General features: G+C 41.3%; 1 protein-coding gene across 7 annotated transcripts in view; it reads left to right on the top strand.

Annotated features, from left to right (window-relative positions):
* MICAL3 (microtubule associated monooxygenase, calponin and LIM domain containing 3) overlaps positions 1-20,403 on the top strand; it is a 286,121-nt gene that overhangs the window by 246,107 nt on the left and 19,611 nt on the right. For 6 of the 7 annotated variants that reach the window (XM_070756490.1, XM_070756492.1, XM_070756489.1 and 3 more), the window contains 4 exons: positions 1,355-1,405; positions 6,286-6,393; positions 7,360-7,453; positions 16,747-16,797. In XM_070756490.1, coding sequence (XP_070612591.1) covers positions 1,355-1,405; positions 6,286-6,393; positions 7,360-7,453; positions 16,747-16,797 — 304 coding nt within the window. The remainder of the gene's footprint in view (positions 1-1,354; positions 1,406-6,285; positions 6,394-7,359; positions 7,454-16,746; positions 16,798-20,403) is intronic. The other variant, XM_070756493.1, reaches the window with a different exon arrangement.

The raw sequence follows: 20,403 nt of genomic DNA, 5'->3' as shown, positions 1-20,403 counted from the left end.
CATAAATCGTAGAACAGTGGTTCTCAACTTGGGGTTGCAGCCCCTTTGGGGGTCGAACAACCGTTTCACAGGGGTCGCCTAAGAACATGCCCTCCCCCCCAAACTGAAGCTTCTATTCTGGTGCCTTGGAACATATTTTTACAATCCAACCAATCAGGTGTTTACAGTGGGGTTGTCCCTCTGACCTTCCTGCCAATCAGCTTAAAGCTCTGTTGGGAGAATTTACACTAGACTTATGGTTGGGGGTCACCACAACATGAGGAACTGTATTAAGGGGTCACGGCATTAGAAAGGTTGAGAACAACTGTCTTAGAGCCTTGGTCTAAGGCAGACTGAGTGAAAGACCCTGACTGCAAAAATAATTGTTTTCACAGTGTGAAATCACTAACAACGATATTCCTTGAAAGGAAATATATTAGTTATGACCAGATACAGAACAGTACAAAAATTAAAATCCAGTTCTTAAGAATGCTACAAAAGAGATACAGAGAATGACAATGACAATATTATACAAAGAGAAATGTGAACCTGATTATACAATCAATTCAGCCTCAAGTTTCTAGATAACATTGTCAACGCCAGGGAAACAAAGCACAGTTAGCTTGATTTTCCAAGCAATAAAAGTTATTCATGCATGGCTTCTACCTGCCTGTTTTGTGGTGACTAAAATGACATTTGTGACTAGCTTTGGAGAAGATGCAGGATCTGATGTATAATGTTGAAAGCATCTGCTAAATAAATACATCATTCCTGAATCAGCCATGAAACATTTACAAATCATGTTGTTGCAGATCGCTCAAAAATATGTTACCGTTTCCTAAAAGCAGAAAATTTGTCTAAAACTCACCTAACCTTTCACACTTCCCTGTTCATGTTTTTGTGTTTAGTTTCAGAAAAAGTGAATGTGTTGCCAAAAGTATTAAAGGGCAGGCATTGAGAATGAGAAATATATTTGGGTTTTGTGCAGTCCTGTCAGTGTTTTGGTGTACTCATTTACCCAAATAAAGTGTTAGATTCAATATCCCAAGCCCTTAAAATCTAATACTTTGAAAGCAATTGCCTTTTGCATATTTGTATAAAGTTTGCAAATTTTGAAAATGCAAACCCAACTAAGAACTTTGGGAACCCAAGATTGTTTTATTTTACTTCGTTTTTTGTAAAGCTATATGCTTCCATTACGTATTTCCAAATTCTGAAGTATTCTGTAGGTCCATGTAGTTTCAAGCAGCTTTTTTTGTTTATTGTTGTCTTTCTGTATTGAGTGTTACAACGTTGAACTGATCTTGCTCCATTTTATGTATTTCTTCTTATTTTTGCCTTTGCTATTCCTTCCCGTCCCTCCCCATTTTTAAAGTCGATTTACATACCACATGCCTTGGCATTCAAGAGATCATATGCATCAAAGGTAGTGTCTCCATTCTCATTGACTGGCCATTGTTGCATGCATTCCTGTTATTAACCTACCAGCTTCATAGCCTGTACCTCCTCTGCTTTCTCCTGCCTTTATTTATACTAATACAACCTGAGATTGTGCATGTATGCAGCCATTAACAGATCATCTTCAAGTCCTAAAACATCAAGTCCATTTGAAGTGTAGGTAATATTTTCATTGAAGATCCAGCTGGGATCACAATTTTTGGAGACACTCTACCAAGTGCTTACCTTGGTGGGGTGGATATTTGCCCTGTGCCTAAAAGAAGGATTGATCCAGTGGTGGGTTGCTACCGGCTTTACAACCAGTTCACTGAGTGCACCCTTCTCTGTCCATGCGCAGTTCAGAGGAAATAGAACTTCTGTGTTACAAACTGGACAAGGAACAAGGAAGACAGCAGTGGAGCAGCAATTCAGTCTGCTGCCCCTGATCAGCTGGGCTTCAGAAGCAGAGATAAAGGGGCAGGCAGGCAGGTCCACATTCACAGATAGAGATAACTGGTTCGCTCTCGGCTTGGAGTCAGAGCTAACGGTTTGGGTGAACTGGCCCCAACCGGTACCAACCCGCCACTGGATTGATACAAATATTACATGTTACAGATTCCACCTCCATTTTATTCTCACAACAACTCTACAGAGGTAGGTTAAACGGAGAGGAAAGGATGGGCTCACAGTCTTTGGATCTTCATGATCTTAATCTTGTAGCCCAGTCACTGTACTGTGTTGAGTCTTGATTGATGTGTATCCACAGTGTGGGTAAGAAAGACTTTTTAAAAGATATAGCTCTTGGCCTATGGGTGCATAAGAAGCAATCATGCTTGTAGGTTTGAGTCGTGAAGGGGAAAAAAATGAAATAAGCAATTCATTAATGTGTTTATTTATGCCAGTTACACGAGCTATATACATTATCTCCAAATTATTAATTTAAGTATGGAACTGGTCACTCATAAATAAATAAATAAATAAATAAATAAATAAATAAATAAGTTCGTTCGTTCGTTCATTCATTCATTCATTCATTCATTCATTCGACTTCTATGCCGCCCAGTCTCGAAGGACTCAGGGCAGCTTACAACAGTATAAAATACAAAACAATAAAAAGAAGTGAAATATAAAACTGAGTTATAAAACTATTAATTGAAACCCTAATAACATAATAACTAACCCAACATGCATACTAAACATTCATACAATTTGGCCATTATCAGACTTATGTAGTAGAAAGCAGCTTTCATCAAACTCCAAACATATTGTAATTGGAGCTTCCCAAATTTTGGTCTTTCTAATTGGAGAAGACTAACTTAAAGGGACACAGAAGAGATTTCTTGTTGTATGACATCTTTTCGGCTCTAATGAACTCTGGTGATGACTTTAATGGTGTCTCTTCTCTTCCTATATCTTATCTGTTGAGGGATTCAGCTAAAATGATCTAGCTAAATTGATTTTTCTTTTAAATGAGGTGAAAATGTGGGAAATGTGAAAACAGACTGCATATATAAATGAAGATCTACTCTCTTAATATAAAAGGATACACAGTAGATGGTCATAAAGCATATATTATAATTATCATGGGTATCTTTTTATTAGACACATAGGAATTTTTAAACTCTAAAATGAATTATACAAGTCACATAACTACCTTGAAAATACATGTGGAATAATCACTTAGATGACATATTTTAGATGCTGGATTTTGTATTAAAAAAAGATGAATCATAGAATTATAGGACAATTTATGTAAAAATATATAGCTAAGGTGTAAAAGCATCTACTGCTGGTGTATCTTTTAAATTAAGATTGTTAATGTGATTCCATTATATCTTTATTGACATGGAATTTCCCCTCAAATATTGACCTGATAGGCAAACCTTTTCTAATAAAGGAGAATATTTGCAGTTTAGGGTTGAAATAAGGGATCCTTGGGGCTCCCTGATGTTACTGGATTTGAGCAATGAAACATATGCTAGCAAAACAACCAAGCTCAGAGAGCATCAAGGACTCCATTTTTTAGCCTAACTTCTCCCGACAGGGTTGAAATTCAAAAATTTCCCCTACTGGTTCTGTGTATGTGGCAGGGGAAGGATACTGCAAAATCCCCATTCCCTCCCCACTCCTGGGAGAAGGATATTGCAAAATCTTCATTGCCACCCAATTCTGGAGCCAACCAGAGGTGGCATTTGCCGGTTCTCCCAACTACTAAAAAATTTCCCGTACCGGTTCCCCCAGAACCTGCTAAATTTCACCCCTGCTCCGAATTACTTTGGTTGAAGATATGTTGGAAGTTAATTTGTTTTAAATGTTTATGATGGAGAATTCAGCCCTTTTCCTGTTGTGTAGTTTCCAACTGAATCACAAAACGCATGATACATTGTTGAGTCATTCAAGTTGAGTTTTTGAAATGTGAATTGAATTGCAGACTACAGGTAGTACTCAACATACAATAGTTTGCTTAGTAATCATCCGAAGTTACAACAGCACTGACAAAAGTGACTGATGAATTTTTCACACTTATGACCTTGCAGCATCCCCATAGTCATGTGATTTACATTCAGATTCTTGACAATTGACCAGTATTGGGTTGCTAGCCAGTACGGGTCACACTGCATACTGGTAGCGAAAATGGAGCTGTGTGCACAGCTCTGTGTTGTCGACATGTGTGCACACGCGCACTCCAGCAAGATTTTGCTTCTGTGCATGCGCAGAAGCAAAATCTCACTGCGGTGCACACGTATACACACCGGTGATGCGGAGCTGCGCGCACATTGTTCCGGTAGCAGCAGTAAGTAGCAACCCCTGCCTGCAATTGACCCACATTTATGATGGTTGCAGGGTCCCGGGGACATGTGATCACCTTTTGCAACCTTCTGATAAGCAATGGGGAAACCGTTGTTTCCCCATTGCTACACGCAACATAGGTGGCAAGAAAAATCATAAAATAGAACAAAACTCACTTAACAAATTTCTCACTTTTAGCAACATAAATTTTGGGCTCAATTGTGGTTGAGGACTACCTGTAAAGTCTTAGCAACAGCATTAAAAAGGCACTTGACCACGCACTATGGTTTGCTCAGATATACAGTGGTACCTCAAGATACGAACCCCTCGTCTTACGAACAACTCGTGATACGAACCCGGGGTTCAGAAAAAATTTGCCTCTTCTTACAAACTTTTTTCGAGTTACAAACCGGCGTTCGGAGACTGCTGGGAAGCTGCACGGCTGTTTTAAAAGGTGACAGCCGGGTGGCGGGGCTTCCCAGAAGCCTCCCGAACGCCGGTTCGTAACTCGAACAAAGTTCGTAAGAAGAGGCAAAATTTTTCTGAACCCCGGGTTCGGTTCGGGAGGTTGCTGGGAAGCCCCCCAGCCCGGATGTCACCTTTTAAAACAGCCGCGCCGCTTCCTAGCTGTCTCCCGAAGCCGAACGCGGAAGTTCGGCTTTGGCGTTCGGCTTCAGGAGACAGCTGGGAAGCGGCACGGCTGTTTTAAAAGGTCGCAGCCGGCCTGGGGGGCTTCCCAGCACCCCCCCGAACCCCAAACCCAGGTTCGGGGGGGTGCTGGGAAGCCCCCCAGGCCGGCTGCGACCTTTTAAAGGAGCCGCGCCGCTTTCCATCTGTCTCCTGAAGCCGAACGGCAAAGCCGAACTTCCGCGTTCGGCTTCAGGAGACAGATGGGAAGCGGCGCGGCTGTTTTAAAAGGTCACAGCCGGCCTGGGGGGCTTCCCAGCACCCCCCCGAATCCCAAACCCGGGTTCGGGGGGTGCTGGGAAGCCCCCCAGGCCGTCTGTCACCTTTTAAAACAGCCGCGCGGCTTCCCCGCAGTCGCCGAAAGCCGGTTTTTTGCGGGGGGGTTTTGGGTTGCACGGATTAATTGACTTTACATTGTTTCCTATGGGAAACAATGTTTCGTCTTACGAACCTTTCGTCTTACGAACCTCCTCCTTGCACCAATTAAGTTCGTATCATGAGGTATTACTGTATACTGCTCAAAAAAAAAATAAAGGGAATGCTCAAATAGCACATCCTAGATCCGAATGAATGAAATATTCTCATTGAATACTTTGTTCTGTACAAAGTTGAATGTGCACAACAGCAGGTGAAATTGATTGTCCATCAGTGTTACTTCCTAAGTGGACAGTTTCATTTCACGGAAGTTTCATTTACTTGGAGTTATATTGTGTTGTTTAAATGTTCCCTTTATTTTTTTGACCAGTGTATTTAGCCCAGTTCTTTACATGTTTGCTCAACAGATCCCTGTGGAATAATACACAGGATTTTTTAATTTTTTGAATCTGCTTTATACTTCTTTACACTAATCTTATATTGTACACTGTCTTAAAACGGACAAACATCTTACACAAACAGATAGAAACAAAAAACAAAAAAGAGAAACATAGAAATATGTAACAGCCCCCCCCCCTTTGTTGTCTATCTTGACAGCTATTTCTTATATCTTATTTATTAATTGGATTTGTATATTATTTTACAAAGCTCAGTACCAACGGAGGATTTTATATACATAGGATTTTATATGTAGTAAGAACACGAGTGGAATCAAGAACATCTGTCATGAATGTATGAATTCATGAATAAGGAGCATTAAGAAGAAGGCAGTCATAAGTTGAAGCTCTCTGTCAAAATCATTGCTTTGCATCTGGTTCTTCCTTCCCCTCTTAGAACTCCACCAAAGCTCACCTGCTGCACCATTAGCCCACATCTACTTAGGAGGACAACTTGCTTGCTGAACCAAAGCACAGCAAGCGGCACAGTGCTCTAGAAAAGTAGAATGCTTCATTCCCAGAATCTAGACCAAGTTTCAGGAAGGGGGTCAGACTATCTTGCTATTTCTTGTTATTGCAGAAAGCCTACACGGAGGAGGAACTCAACGCCAAACTGACCAGGCGAGTACAGAAAGCCGCTCGCCGTCAAGCCAAACAAGAAGAACTGAAGAGGTTACACAGGGCCCAGGTACAGCTATCCCTTTTCTGGAAAATGCTTTGCATGAATGCGTAAGAAAGTAAACATCTTGGGCCTATATCTTTCTGCATTGTGCATCAGAAAATATACCTCAGTTTTATGAAATCCTTAAAGAAAACGTAACTCAGATTTATGGAATCTTTAAAGAAAATATACCTCAGATTTATGAAATCTTTAAAGAAAATGTACCTCAGATTTATAAAATCTTTAAAGAAAATATACCTCAGATTTATGAAATCCTTAAAGAAAATGTACCTCAGATTTATGAAATCTTTAAAGAAAATATACCTCAGATTTATAAAATCTTCAAAGAAAATATACCTCAGATTTATGAAATCCTTAAAGAAAATATACCTCAGATTTATAAAATCTTTAAAGAAAATATATCTCAGTTTTATGAAACGCTTAAAGAAAGTATACCTCAGATTCATGAAACCTTTAAAGAAAATGTATCTCAGATTTATGAAATCTTTAAAGAAAATATACCTCAGTTTTATGAAACCCTTAAAGAAGATAGTAGTCATTCAAGTACAACTTGAAATTTTATCTCTTTCTGCTTGCTTTAATGTTGGGCAGTATAATATATTGGGGATGCTACTATAAAAGTCCTACAAAATCTGAGGCCCAAGAAAGGAAAGAATAAATTATTGCATCATCATATATAGCAAAGGTTTTCTTTCCAGCTGTGAATGTTGTTCAGTGGCTGCATCTCCAAGTGTCACTATGGTAAAAGCTAGAGAGGGAGAGGTATTCCTAGCAGTTTATATCCATAGATATGCACTTTACTATTTTTAATTTTAATTTATTGAATTTGTTGCAGTGGCCCTACAGAATTAACTGAGAGGGTGTGTAGAAATGGAAAGGCTAATGGGCATGTCTATCTTTGCAGCACTACAAGGGGAAAATCTCAAATATGCAAAGGGCACAGTCATTTGGCTCATTGTTCTCCTTCCATAGATCATCCAAAGACAATTAGAGCAGGTTGAAGAGAAGCAAAGGCAGCTGGAGGAGAGAGGAGTTGCAGTGGAAAAAGCCCTCAGGGGTGAAGCAGGTACTTTCCAGCATTCAGTATTGTGTCTGTCCTTTATAGGGGGAAAAAAAAGCCTTGTCAAACCGCCTTGCAAAAATATGTAGTGATTTTTATGCTGTCTCCAGAAAACAGATTACTTTCTACGATGCAAAAATAATTTGATTCATCAATCCTTATACTATACGAATGAAAATTCACCAGTTCCCTTATCTGCAAAGTTGTATTCATGGCAAGATATCACTGTGGAAGGGGATTTCGACCCAAAACCTCTTGTGTTTCGGCTTGTGGCCAATTCCTAACTTTTCTAGAAAGCTGTGATGCACCTTGTGCTTCGTTCCACTAGCCGTAGTAAGGAAATCTCAGCTGTTTTCAGTGAGTGAAAGAGAGACAATGAAATCTGTCGTGGTTTTTAAATTCATGATGCTGTGAGTTGAAAGCAGTGGCCTTGCAAGGGACCATCACAGAACAGCCCCAACCAACGCCACATACTCTTCATTAATTTTTCACCAACCCAGTCTTCTCACCCAGATACATGAAACATACATTCATACAATGCATGAAAAGATATTCTGCATCTTCTATTCATAGAATGAGTTTGCACCCTTGGTTATTTGTTTTGGTGAGCATTTTCTGGAGTCAACATACGATAGATGGAGATAGTAAAAGTAAAATGTTCACAACCAACATAGGACTTCTACTTGAAATCCGATGCTTCCCTTTTTAAAATATCAGTTGTAACCTTCACTCATCTGGTAGTTCCTGAGAAGTATTGGGATTAGGTCATATCGGCATTCTACATTTTATGTCAAGCGATCTGAGGGTTGCAATTTGAACAGATCTGAAAGGCCCCAGATAAGAAAATGAAAGCTTCTTGAGCAATATTAGTCATCACACCATCTGTTGCAGATGTCATCAAAGTACGATGACATTGTGTCATGCAGTAGGTTTCCCTGAACTTTGAAATGGGGTGGTGGGAATTATAAATGAGGATGTTGTGGGCAGAAGAGAAAACATAAATCATCCTTCGCTTAGAATAAGGCAAAAATGATCCAGTTCGCCAATGAGAAAACTATTACTGTGGGAAAATAATCGAAGCAGAAGATCTCATCTAAAAACTTAGAAAACCATTATTTTCTCATTGAATTTTCTTACAAGAACCTAATAGAGTTAGTAGTAGTTAGTTAGTAGTTAGGTTAAGAATGTCTGATTTAAGGACAACCCCTAAATACGAACATGCAAGCAGGCTGCCTGCTATGAAAAATGGTGGATGGAGTTGTCCTTCTTTAACTTGATCAGCCAATGAAGCTGCATGGTGCTTTCAGGAACCGCTGAAGCCAAGTATTTTTAATATACAGTGATCCCTCGATTTTCGCGGGTTCAAACTTCGCAAAACGGCTATACCACGGAAAAATATTAATTAAAAAATACTCCGCGGTTTTTTTCCTGTACCACGGTTTTTCCCACCCGATGACGTCATACGTCATCACGAAGAGTCACTTCTCTCTCTCTTTCTCTCTCTTTCCTGTCATTCTCTGCTTCAATCATTTTCTCATTTCTCTTTTTTTCTCCCCTTTTTTCTATCATTTCTCTCTCTCTACCTTCCACTCTGCCCCCTCTTGCTCTCTCGCTCTCTCTCTCTCTTTCTCCTTCCCTCTCTCCTTTCTATCTCGCTCTGTCTGTTGCTCTCTCTCTGTGAGAACGCTTGCTCTGCCTCTCCTGCAGCCCCCTCGCTGACAGCTGGGACGAAAGCGCTCTCAGCTAAGGGACTGCGAGAGGGGCGGAGCGGGCATTCTCAAAGCGCTCAGAGCGGAGAGCGGCTGAATGAGGAGGACGAGAAGCTGTACCCACCAGCGCTGCTGCAGGAGGACCCGTGCCCCAAGAAAGCTGGTGAGAGGGGCGAGCGGGGGGTAGCAGCAAGGGGGCCGGAGGCGCTGGGAGGGCAGGAGCGGCCGACATTCAAAACAAACTTTGCCGGCCTCCGCACTTTTGTCGCTCCCCACCCCCAACTTCAAGCCCGGCTTTTTGCGCGGCCTTGGAAAAGGGTGCGCGGGGGTAGTTTTTGGCTGTCCATAGCCAAAAATTGTGTTTTTACTTCCGCATCTCTACTTTGCGGAAATTCGACTTTCGCGGGCAGTCTTGGAACGCAACCCCCACGAAAATCGAGGGATCACTGTATAGCTGAAAGTGCTTGTTAGCTTCAGCACTTTGTCGGCTTGAGGAAGGACAACTCCTTCCACCATTTTTAATAATAGGCAATCCATTTGCACAAGTATATATATGTAGACTTAAATACAAATTCAAGTTAAAGACAGTGTTAGGAATGGAACCCATTCCTAACCCAGAGACTGCCAATACATAATCCGTCTACCAAGAACAGATAAAGTTGAACAAGGTGTGTGTGTGTATGTATGTATATATATACATACATACATACATACATACATATATATATACCGTGTTTCCCCGAAAGTAAGACAGTGTCTTACTTTCTTTTTACCCCCAAAAGCCCCACTATGTCTTACTTTCGGGGTATGTCTTACATTGGAAAAAAATTGAAAGGGTCGCGTTCCCGAAGGCATCTCCCCAGAGTCCAGAAGGGCAGCCGCGGGACAGGAGCCTCGTGAGCCCTTTTCCAAGTTCAACCTCAGGGCTCCAAGCGGCGTGCACGCGTGGAGCCACAGACGCGTGTCGGGGAAGCGTGTGTCTGGAGGGGATGAGCCTCTCTGTGCAGTTGGGCAGCCCCACCTGCCTGCTGGAAAGGAGGCGGGCGAAGGAGGGCGCAGCTCCGGCCGCTTGCCTCGGAGCTGGTCGGCCTTGCTGGCCGCTTGCAGCTGAGCCTCGGCAGGACTCGGTTGCTGGGACGAGCGCCTTCGCTGCAAGCCGCCGCCCGCTCGTCTCGCTTCGGACCAGCGCCGTCCTTCGCTTTGCCAAGCCGGGGAGGAGGCGGTGGCACCACAGCGAGGCGAAGGCGAGGGGCGCGCGGGGAGCTTGGAAGCGACGTCATCGGGCTCCCCCCCCCCGGCAATACCCCCGTGTTTCCCCGAAAGTAAGACATATGTCTTACTTTCAGGGTACGGCTTACATTAGCCGACCCCCCTGAAACCCCCGATACGTCTTACAATCGGGGGTGTCTTACTATCGGGGAAACAGGGTATATATATGTAAAACCAAAATCAGAAGTGAAACTCCACTAGAATGAGTTACTGTAAAGGGCCTGTTCTTGCTGCAGGATTTCACCTCATGCTTTCATTATCAAAAAAACTGAAGTAACTAATATTTTAATATAAATACATTATGTAGGTATTTTATGGAAATATTCAGTCCTGTACAATTCAAATTCTAGAATATAGCATTTTTTTAACTTGTGCAATTGGCTCTGGTTTAAATTTGTTCTGGAAAGGCCAGATTAAAAAGATTTTTGGGTGGTAGTCATGTATCTATTTACTAAAAACAATGAGACCAAAGAAGCTACCAGCCTCAATGGTCCTTTTTGCAATCTGTGCCAATTATTTTTATGTTATTTGGCATCCAGATACACTTCAATTCACCCACTTTTTAATATATGGGAACAACAGTGATTCTGACATTCTTCTATATAAAGTTTACTTATTTACTTTCTCTATTTATTATTGTGAGCTGCCCAGTCAGTTGGAATTGGGCGGCATATAAATTTTACTAAATAAATAAAATTACTAAATAAATATTTGATTGTAAGATAACTGTAATTTAGGCAGGTAGTATGCAACATGCCAAGAATTTTAATAGTTACTTAAAATATAGGAGACATACACAATTTGTAAACGCTTATTTTAAAATTAAATGATTAGTTTGTGAACAGGTAAAACAGGTAGATAATTCTCAGAGGCCATTAGGAAAGAAAGCAGGGGTTCCCAACCTTTTTTTGGCCACCCAAACATCTCTAAAATCCTAATGCCCTCCCCCATGACATATAATTCTTACTATTCAAAAAGTGAACTCTACACATGAAGAGGAAGCCTTTAACTTGGTTTAAACAAGGCTCCAATTGCCCCCCTGTAGGGCTTGGGCTCCACTTTGGAAACCAGGGGTTTAAAGCCTTTTTACACACGATGCATGTGTAGCAATCCTTGCATTATACTGAAAAGAGAACTCCACAGACTGAGAATGGAATAAAGAAAGATAGATTGACTGCCATAGGAGATGAACATCTTCAGTTAATAGTAGGAGTAAGGTAGTTTTAGAAGAAGGTTGTCCGGATGGTAGTTTTTGAAAGGACTTCCCACCAGTTAGTTTGAACTGAAGAAATTTGTTGAATGAGAAAGGAAACTGAAAGGAAAATCAGGAAGTCCACTTGTCTTTTTTAAAAAGCACCTTTGGGACAACCTTATCCTAGATAACTGAGAAATTCCCCTCCTGAGAACCTTTTCTCCATAGACCTCTTACATTGTATTGTAATCCCTTTATCAGTTCTAGAGACATTATCACCCACGCTTTTCTAAGGCACTGATGAAAATACATTTGAAGACACTCTATAGCTAATGCATGCCTTTGTTAGTCCACTTTCCTGGTTCAATAACAGGGTGTGATCCCTAATCCATCTTTGTCCTTTCACATGTAGATTTCCCTCCCATAGCAGCCAATGCAGGTTAAAATTATTGGACTTGCTTCTTTTCTTTTTGGTTGGGCTGTCTATGACATCCTGGTAAATAGGGCCACAGGAGACTGAGCAATCTTGTAAAATGAGAGAACATTACCTCCCACATATTACATGCAGTGGTGGTGAGCTGGTAGGCAGAAGATCTTTAAGGTTCCACTATATATACAAAATGTGATGGGAGATAAGGAAAGTTGTGGCCGAGGAAAATATCCCAGAGACCTGCTTTTCCCGAAGCTTCACTTTTCAGCTGACACATCATTACTGTTAATTGTCTTTTCAACTCAGGGTTAAGAATTTTAAAAAGTTCGAAAAATTTAGACTTGGTTTAGGCTCGTCTGAAAAAAATGGGACATAAGATTTCTAGATATTCATGTCACTTCAATTTCAGTAGTGACATATCCTCAACTATTTCCCACCTATATCTTCCCATGTGTGTTTTTTTTAAATGTAGTTTGATGCATTTAGCGGTAATCCCAAATGAGTCTCCCTGGTCTCTAAGGACAATTAGATAGGATTTGCCGAAATACAATTGTGGTGTGAAATTAAGGGGCAGGACTTTACTGTGGTATCCCCCACATCTTTCAAAACTCTACCGTCAACTCTACACCTAGTCCAATCTCTTCTGGCATTTAAGAAGACACTAACATGTCTTCTTAAATTCTAAAATTTAATTAAATTAATATTAATTAAATTGAATGCTAAAATGTCTTCTTAAAGACCCAGTGGTTAAGACGCTGAGTTTGTTGATCGAAAGCTCAGCAGTTCGAATCCCTAGCGCCACATAACTGGGTGAGCTTCCGTTACTTATAGTAATAATAATAATAATAATAATTATTATTATTATTATTATTATTATTATTATTTATTGGATTTGTATGCCGCCCCTCTCCGTAGATTCAGGGCGGCTAACAACAATGATAAAACAGCATGTGACAATCCAATAATAAAATAACTAAAAACCCTTATTATAAAACCAAACATACACACAGACATACCATGCATAACTTGTATGGCCTAGGGGGAAGGAATATCTCAACTCCCCCATGCGTGGCGGTATAAGTGAGTCTTGAGTAGTTTACGAAAGACAGGGAGGGTGGGGGCACTTCTAATCTCCGGGGGGAGTTGGTTCCAGAGGGCCGGGGCCGCTACAGAGAAGGCTCTTCCCCTGGGGCCCACCAAACGACATTGTTTAGTCCCAACTTCTGCCAACCTAGCAGTTCGAAAGCATGTAAAAAATGCAAGTAGAAAAATATAGATCACCTTTGGTGGGAAGGTTCTGGCTCTTTGGTTTAGGAACGGAGATGAGCACTGCCCCCTAGAGTCGGGAAAAACTAGCACATATGTTTGAAGGAAACCTTTACCTTTTTTAACATGCCATTCATTTTAAATAGCCTTTAGTGCCTATATTATACTGACGGGTCATCCTGGACTTTTAGTGTACTTCATTATAGGGTATTATTGATACTTTTTTATTGTCGTACACTGCACAGAATGCAGTGGTATAAAAGTTTTGAAATAATTTACTGAAGAGCTGCATTCTCTCTCCTTTAATGACTAATTGCCAGTGTGGCCAAAGATGATGCTCTTCTGACACTGCATGATGAAAAACTTTGTAAAGCAGGCATCCTTTGTTGGCTGATGATGTATGTTAAAATAACATCCTTGTGAAGAGGGTTGTTTCACTCTGGAGGTATACCTAGACCAGTGATGGCGAACCTTTTTTTCCTCGAGTGCCGAAAGAGCGTGGGGATGTCCTGTAGTACATGCACAAGTGCCCAAACCCATATTTCTAGGCCTGGAGAGGGCGAAAACAGCTTCCCCTGCCCCCCGGAGGCCCTCTGGAGGCCGGAAACAGCCTGTTTCCCAATTTCTGCTGGGCCCAGTGCTTTGCCTGCCCCAGGCTCCAAAGACTTCCCTGGAGCTGAGGGAGGGTAAAAACGCCCTCCCAGAACCTCTGTGCAAGCCGAAAATCAGCTGGCCAGCACACACATGCACTTTGGAGCTGAGCTAGGGTAACAGCCTGCGTGCCAACAGATAGGTGTGACACCTGTTGCATCCGTGCCCTAGGTTCGCCATCATTGACCTAGACCCTCGAGTTATATTTCTGCTTAGTATACATTTGATAAAGAGCCAAAATGGATTGGTGGCTAAGGTGTTGGACTATACAGTCCCAGACCATGGGTGACTTTAAATCAATCCCATTCTCTGATTCCAACTAATCTCACAGAGTTGTTATTGTGGAGATGTAAAGAAAGCAAAACCTCTCTTCTGCCTAAAGCACAAATTTGCACTCTATATATTATTTTCCGTGGTTTGCGGAGTTCTTTGCATTAAGCCAAATAAATAAATAAATAAATCTGTCGAGAGACGTATAGTTTGTACAGTTTAGAGGTAACTTGAAATACCTTGGCATTGGAGGGGGAAAATCAAATTTCTATTTCTACCCAATGGCACGTCAACAATAATCAAGTAGTTAAATATTTTAATGCCTTTTAATAGTGCTTTCAAACATTGGCAATTGCTGCCAAATTCTCTCTGTGCTGCCTGAGAACGCCACAAAGGAAAGTTTGGTACATTGGGTGACTTATGGGTAATTTCTTACTAGAAATTGAACTTTAAGTAATTAATATTCTATGTCTTTTTCTTCTTTTTATAAAGGGGGATGCTTTTAATAAATCAAAATACTCTCATAATGACTTTGCAGATAGTTTTAAAAACCACATCTTGGATCTAAAGGAAGTTCTATTGTAAGAATTTTTCATTGGATCTCTCCCTAAAACATAATTTTAGAGTGGAATGTTCCTTTTCTACAGAGGAGGCATGGCAGCTCCTTAATGCCACTGAGTTTTGAGATGTTGTGTTGTTGTCATTACACCATTGCTCAGTTCCAACTGTATTGGCCCACACTTTTTAGTTCTGTGAACCTTTCAAGAAGGCTATATCAGATGGACTACGTTAATTATTATTTTATTTATACAAATGATTGTCCGGGCACAATTCAAAGTGTTGGTTATGACCTATAAAACCCTACATGGCTTAGGACCAGATTACCATCTTCTGCCTCATGCAACCCAGTGGTCGGTTAGGTCCCACAAAGTCAGCCTTCTCCAGGTCCCGTCGGTCAGACAATGTCATCTGGCCGAACCTAGGAGAAGAGCCTTTTCTGTGGCGGCCCTGGTCCTTTTGAACAAACTCCCTCCGGAGATACGTACCTGAGCAAAGTTGTTACGTAGTTGTTTAACAACTCAGAGTTTCCGAGGATCTCATAAGCAAACTTCAGGATTCTATTGAGTCCTCTTGCGGAATGTTCCTCTGAAGAATGAATAAAATGTAAAAAAATAGTTGCGAAAGGAAAACTTCAGACTTCTTTAGCCGCCTAGATAAAAGCAGGCCACATGCTGAGCAATTGGGCAACATGCTGAGCAATTGAAGGATGAAGTCAGAAAGTCATCCTTCAGGGGTCCTTGGTGCTCTTTCAGCTTGATTGTTTTCTAGCAGACATTTCAATATCCAAACTAGATAATATCATCAGCCTGATATGACTGATGATATTACCAGTCTATTGCCTCCTAGATCAGTGATGGCGAACCTATGGCATGGGTGCCACAGGTGGCACACGGAGCCATATCTGCTGGCACGCAAGCCGTTGCCCTAGCTCAGCTCCAAAGTGCATGTGTGTGCTAGCCAGCTGATTGTTGGCACTCAGAATGGCTCTGGGAGGGTGTTTTTGGCTTCCAGAGAGCCTCTGGAGAGATGGGGAAGGGCGTTTTTACCCTCCACTGGCCTTTGGAGCCTGGGGAGGGCGAAACACGAGCCTACTGGGCCCACCAGAAGTTGAGAAACAGGCTGTTTCTGGCCTCCAGGGGGTGGGGAAAGCTGTTTTTGCCCTCCCCAGGCATTGAATTAAGGATGTGGGCACTCATGCATGCGCAAAAGCGTGCGCACATGCTCTTTCGTCAGCCGAGGAAAAAACGGTTCGCCACGACTCTTCTAGACTGAAGATGAAACAATCAAACTCAGAGAATACCAAGGACCCCTAATTTCAAACCTGGGCTACAAATATTCTCCTTTAAAGTCTTCCTTGCAACACTCAACATTGTCCAGTCCAGCAACAGACTTTATCAACAAGTCAAGGTGGTAGCCACAGCAGCACAATCCAAGCCCTTCTCCTTTGTACACAAGCATAGTGTCGACACAAGCACACAAGGATGGAATTTCGACCATGCTTCTATGCCTAAACATACATGGAATTTCTTCCCACTGGAAAATGTTTGCAGAACCTTCCTTAATGCCCCCACCCCAATGGCATATAAAAATAGTGAAGTGCACATGCTGAAATAAACTTGACAAAACTCAGCCCGTTCCCTTTCTTTGCTTGGAAGTCCATCCCTGCCTGTCTTGCCTGCCTATATTTTTTTAAGGGAATGTTACTTCCTTTCCTTGTCTTTTTAGTACCTATCATATTTATGTATGTGCATATGATGATTATAAAGATGCATGATTTATTGTTGTTTCTGTCTCTCTCTCTTTCTCTCTCTCTCTTTCTCTGTGCTTTCTCGTGTTTGCAATTTCTCTAATAGAATACTTTGAAATCTGGGCAGGGAGTGGGGAGGGCAGGTGGCGGAGGAGGAGGGACTTGAACCAATAACTCTCTCTCTTCACCAATTCCTTGTTGTAGACTATTGGGGAGAGTCTTATTACAGTGACCTCATCGACTTGCATCTGGGTGGTATGTATGGCAGACCCTCTCTTCTGGCACTAACCTTGCTGACACCCTCTCCTGCTCCAGTTCCCCTGCACTGACCTCTCGCCACCCCAGCTCACAAGCAATGAGATGGAACCGCCCAATGGATTGGCGAGGGCACAACCCCTTTTCCAGCTCAAAGGAAAGACTCTCGAGCAGTCCTTTCATTAGCGGGTTTTTGTTTCAGAGCTCAGTTGGGCTGGAAAGCACCAGACCGAGAAAGCCACAATTATGCCTGTACAGGTGTACCTATCTTTTTTAACCTGTGGAATTTGTCTTTCCTGGAGATACAGCACATGGTTTCTTCTTATTTATTATGGCTTTCTATTCTTTCCATCTACAAGCCACAAGTGTTGTTTTGGAGTCGAGCAGCCTTTAAATTTAATAAATAAATAAATAAATAAATAAATAAATGAGCAATCAATCAAGCTTGTTGCAGTGAGAAAAAAAAAGGAGGGATGGAAATAGATTCAGAGAAAGCTCCTTGTGATCCTCTAGAGTGGTGTTTCTCAAACTTAAACCACTTTAAGATGTTTGGACTTCAACTTCCAGGGTTCGCCCCGAGTCCACGGAGAGGGGCGGCATACAAATCCAATTAATAAATAAAATAAATAAATTCTCCAGCCAGGGCCAGCAGTTGTTATGCTTTCACTTCCTCATTCAGAACCTTGGCCATCATTGCCAAGAATCATGGCAATAATGCAAGATGTAGTTCAGCAGTAACTGTTGGCTCATTGGTTGCTCACTCTTGCATTAGCTATAGATGCAACATACAGAAGAGGTCTCAAAACTGCAGAGAAGATGTAAAAACAGACTGCTTTGAATATGAAAACAGTTTTTTTTTCAGATGGCCCTGATTCAACTTTTTTTCAAAGTGAAATCAGACTTGGCTTTCACATCAACTCAAGCTGTCCCTCCCTGACGAAAAATCTCATTGCTCAAATGACCTGTCAGGGAATTGGTCCTTTGTTCCTAATGGAAATGTATTTTCTTTTTGTTTTAGGATTAATCATGTTTTTTATTCCTGTAGTGAGTTTTTGAACTGTTACTCTAGGGATTGTGGTGTTCTGTTTTCATCCAGAGCTGTGAGATCCACTCCTGGATATTTGCATAGTCCTAAGCATGGATGATGTTGATTAATTTAATTTAGACAAGTTTATTCAGTAACAAATTAATTAGAAATTCTACTCTTCTAGCAGCTTGGTAGCGTGACAGCCTATTTAGGAGGCTCAAATCTCTAAATCTCTTTTATCTCTTTCCTTATGTAGCAATTGAAAAGGGGCCATTATAGTTTGCCATACTGCACATTTTACACCTAGGAATTACAAGGAAGAAGTATTTCTCAACCTTAGCAACTTCACTATGTGTGGATTTCACTGATGGATTTTGGGAGCTAAACTTTGTAAAGTGGAGAAATATAGTTCTAGATTACTATATTATTCTCAAGATGATGACTTTAGGAATGTTATTCATATTTTTGTTTTTGCATTCGGCTACTGTGAATTCCACTATGTGTCACGAAGACACATCAAACTCCAGTTTCACATATTCTTTCTTTAAAGAAAGAATCGTTTTCCCAAGGCCATTTAACCTTTTTCCACCCACCCTTGAAGCCTTGCTTCAAGAAAAAAGTGTGTTCGTTTAAGCTTCATTTACACTAAAAATTTCTTAAAATGTATTTTAGGATTCAGCGGTTGCAAAAAAAACCAACCCCATACATATTTTGCTCATAGATTGCTTGAAGCTCCACATATGGGGACTCAGAGCAAGTCCAAGTTATTTTGTTTTCTAAGATACAGGACAGAATCATGTCATGTATTTATTTATGTTCAGTTTATATGGCTGCCTGCTTGCTAAACAATTCTGGGTGGCTAACAACATTAAAAGCAGCCAGAGATGCAAATAGTAAAAGTCCAGCAAATAAGGTTTTTAAAAATGCACACAGTATTAACACTTTCGGGGCCAAAGTAAAAATTCATCTCATTTATCTAAATACATAATGATCACTGATACAGCATCCTGCTCCGAGGGAAGAGTCGAGTTTTCAGGGTCTTTCTATAAAGCTTTGTGTCTTATAGATGGAGCTGTAAAAGGGTTCATGCTAAGTTACACCTAGCAGGCGCTCCTTCCTTGCTGATGTTCTTCCCACTCTACTACTATTTCTGCTTTCTCTTCCTAATCCCTCCTGGAAAACAGTCTTCCTTTCACTTTTGCTAATTGATGGCTTTTTAAAAATAGTCCTTGAAACAATTTAAAGGAACACTGTCATTTTTTTTTCATATAACAGTTTTACATTGCTAAAACTCAAAACAAAACAAAACCAGTCAAATTTGCTTTTCATAACCTGTGTTCTTTGGCTATCTGCATATTCCATTTGGACTGTATGCAACATTACTACTTATTACTTCCTGCCTTTTTTTGGAATTACAGTGATACCTCGTCTTACAAACGCCTCGCCACACAAACTTTTCGAGATACAAACCCGGGGTTTAAGATTTTTTTGCCTCTTCTTACAAACTATTTTCACCTTACAAACCCACCGCTGCCGCTGGGATGCCCCGCCTCCGGACTTCCGTTGCCAGCGAAGCACCCGTTTTTGCACTGCTAGGATTCCCCTGAGGCTCCCCTCCATGGGAAACCCCACCTCCAGACTTCTGTATTTTTGCGATGCTGCAGGGGAATCCCAGCAGCACAAAAATGGGTGCTTCGCTGGCAATGGAAGTCCAGAGGTGGGGTTTCCCAGCGAGGGGATCCTCAGTGAAATCGCAACATCGCAAAAACAGGAGGTGGGATTTCGAAGACTTCAGTGTTTTTGCGATGCTGCGATTTCACTGATGCTCCCTTCTCTGGGAAACCCCACCTCCTTACTTCCCTTGCCAGCGAAGTGCTCGTTTTTGCGATGCTGGGATTCCCCTGCTGGGATTTCCTTGCAGCATCGCAAAAACACAGAAGTACGGAGATGGGGTTTTCCATGGAGGGGAGCTTTAGGGGAATCCCAGCAGCGCAAAAACGGGCGATTCGGCTGGCAAAAGGGGTGAATTTTGGGCTTGCACGCATTAATCGCTTTTCCATTGATTTCTATGGAAAACATTGTTTCATCTTACAAACTTTTCACCTTAAGAACCTCATCCCAGAACCAATTAAGTTTGTAAGACAAGGTATCACTGTATTTATATGGTGTTTCTTTCATTGAAATTATGCTAATAGAATGACACAATTTCCAGTTATTTCTCTTAAATCATGGCATAAATATTTACTTTTCAGCTATTTTTGAAATTTCTAAATCTAAATGCCCAGTGGAAAAAAATGGGTATTCCTTTAATTACCTAAATGGCAGTATCCCTTTATATCAGTAGTTTTCAGACTTGGCAAGTTAAAGACGTATGGACTGCTGGCTGGGTTATTCTGGGAGTTGAAGCCCACACCTCTTAAATTTGCCAGGCTTGAGTAATGTTGCTTTAAATGCAATGCTGTGTTAAGTGCAGAAAAGGAAAGTTGTGGCTTTCTAGTTGTAGTTCATGTTGTGTGATTGATGTTGATGCCATTACTTTGTCACGGGGTTGCCAGAATGCTCGCAAATCAAATTGGAAC

The sequence above is a fragment of the Erythrolamprus reginae genome, chromosome 6, assembly GCF_031021105.1.
Source record: "Erythrolamprus reginae isolate rEryReg1 chromosome 6, rEryReg1.hap1, whole genome shotgun sequence".
Lineage (NCBI taxonomy): Eukaryota > Metazoa > Chordata > Lepidosauria > Squamata > Dipsadidae > Erythrolamprus > Erythrolamprus reginae.
The sequence above is the reverse complement of the archived record's forward strand: the minus strand, read 5'-3'. Positions and strand labels throughout refer to the sequence as shown.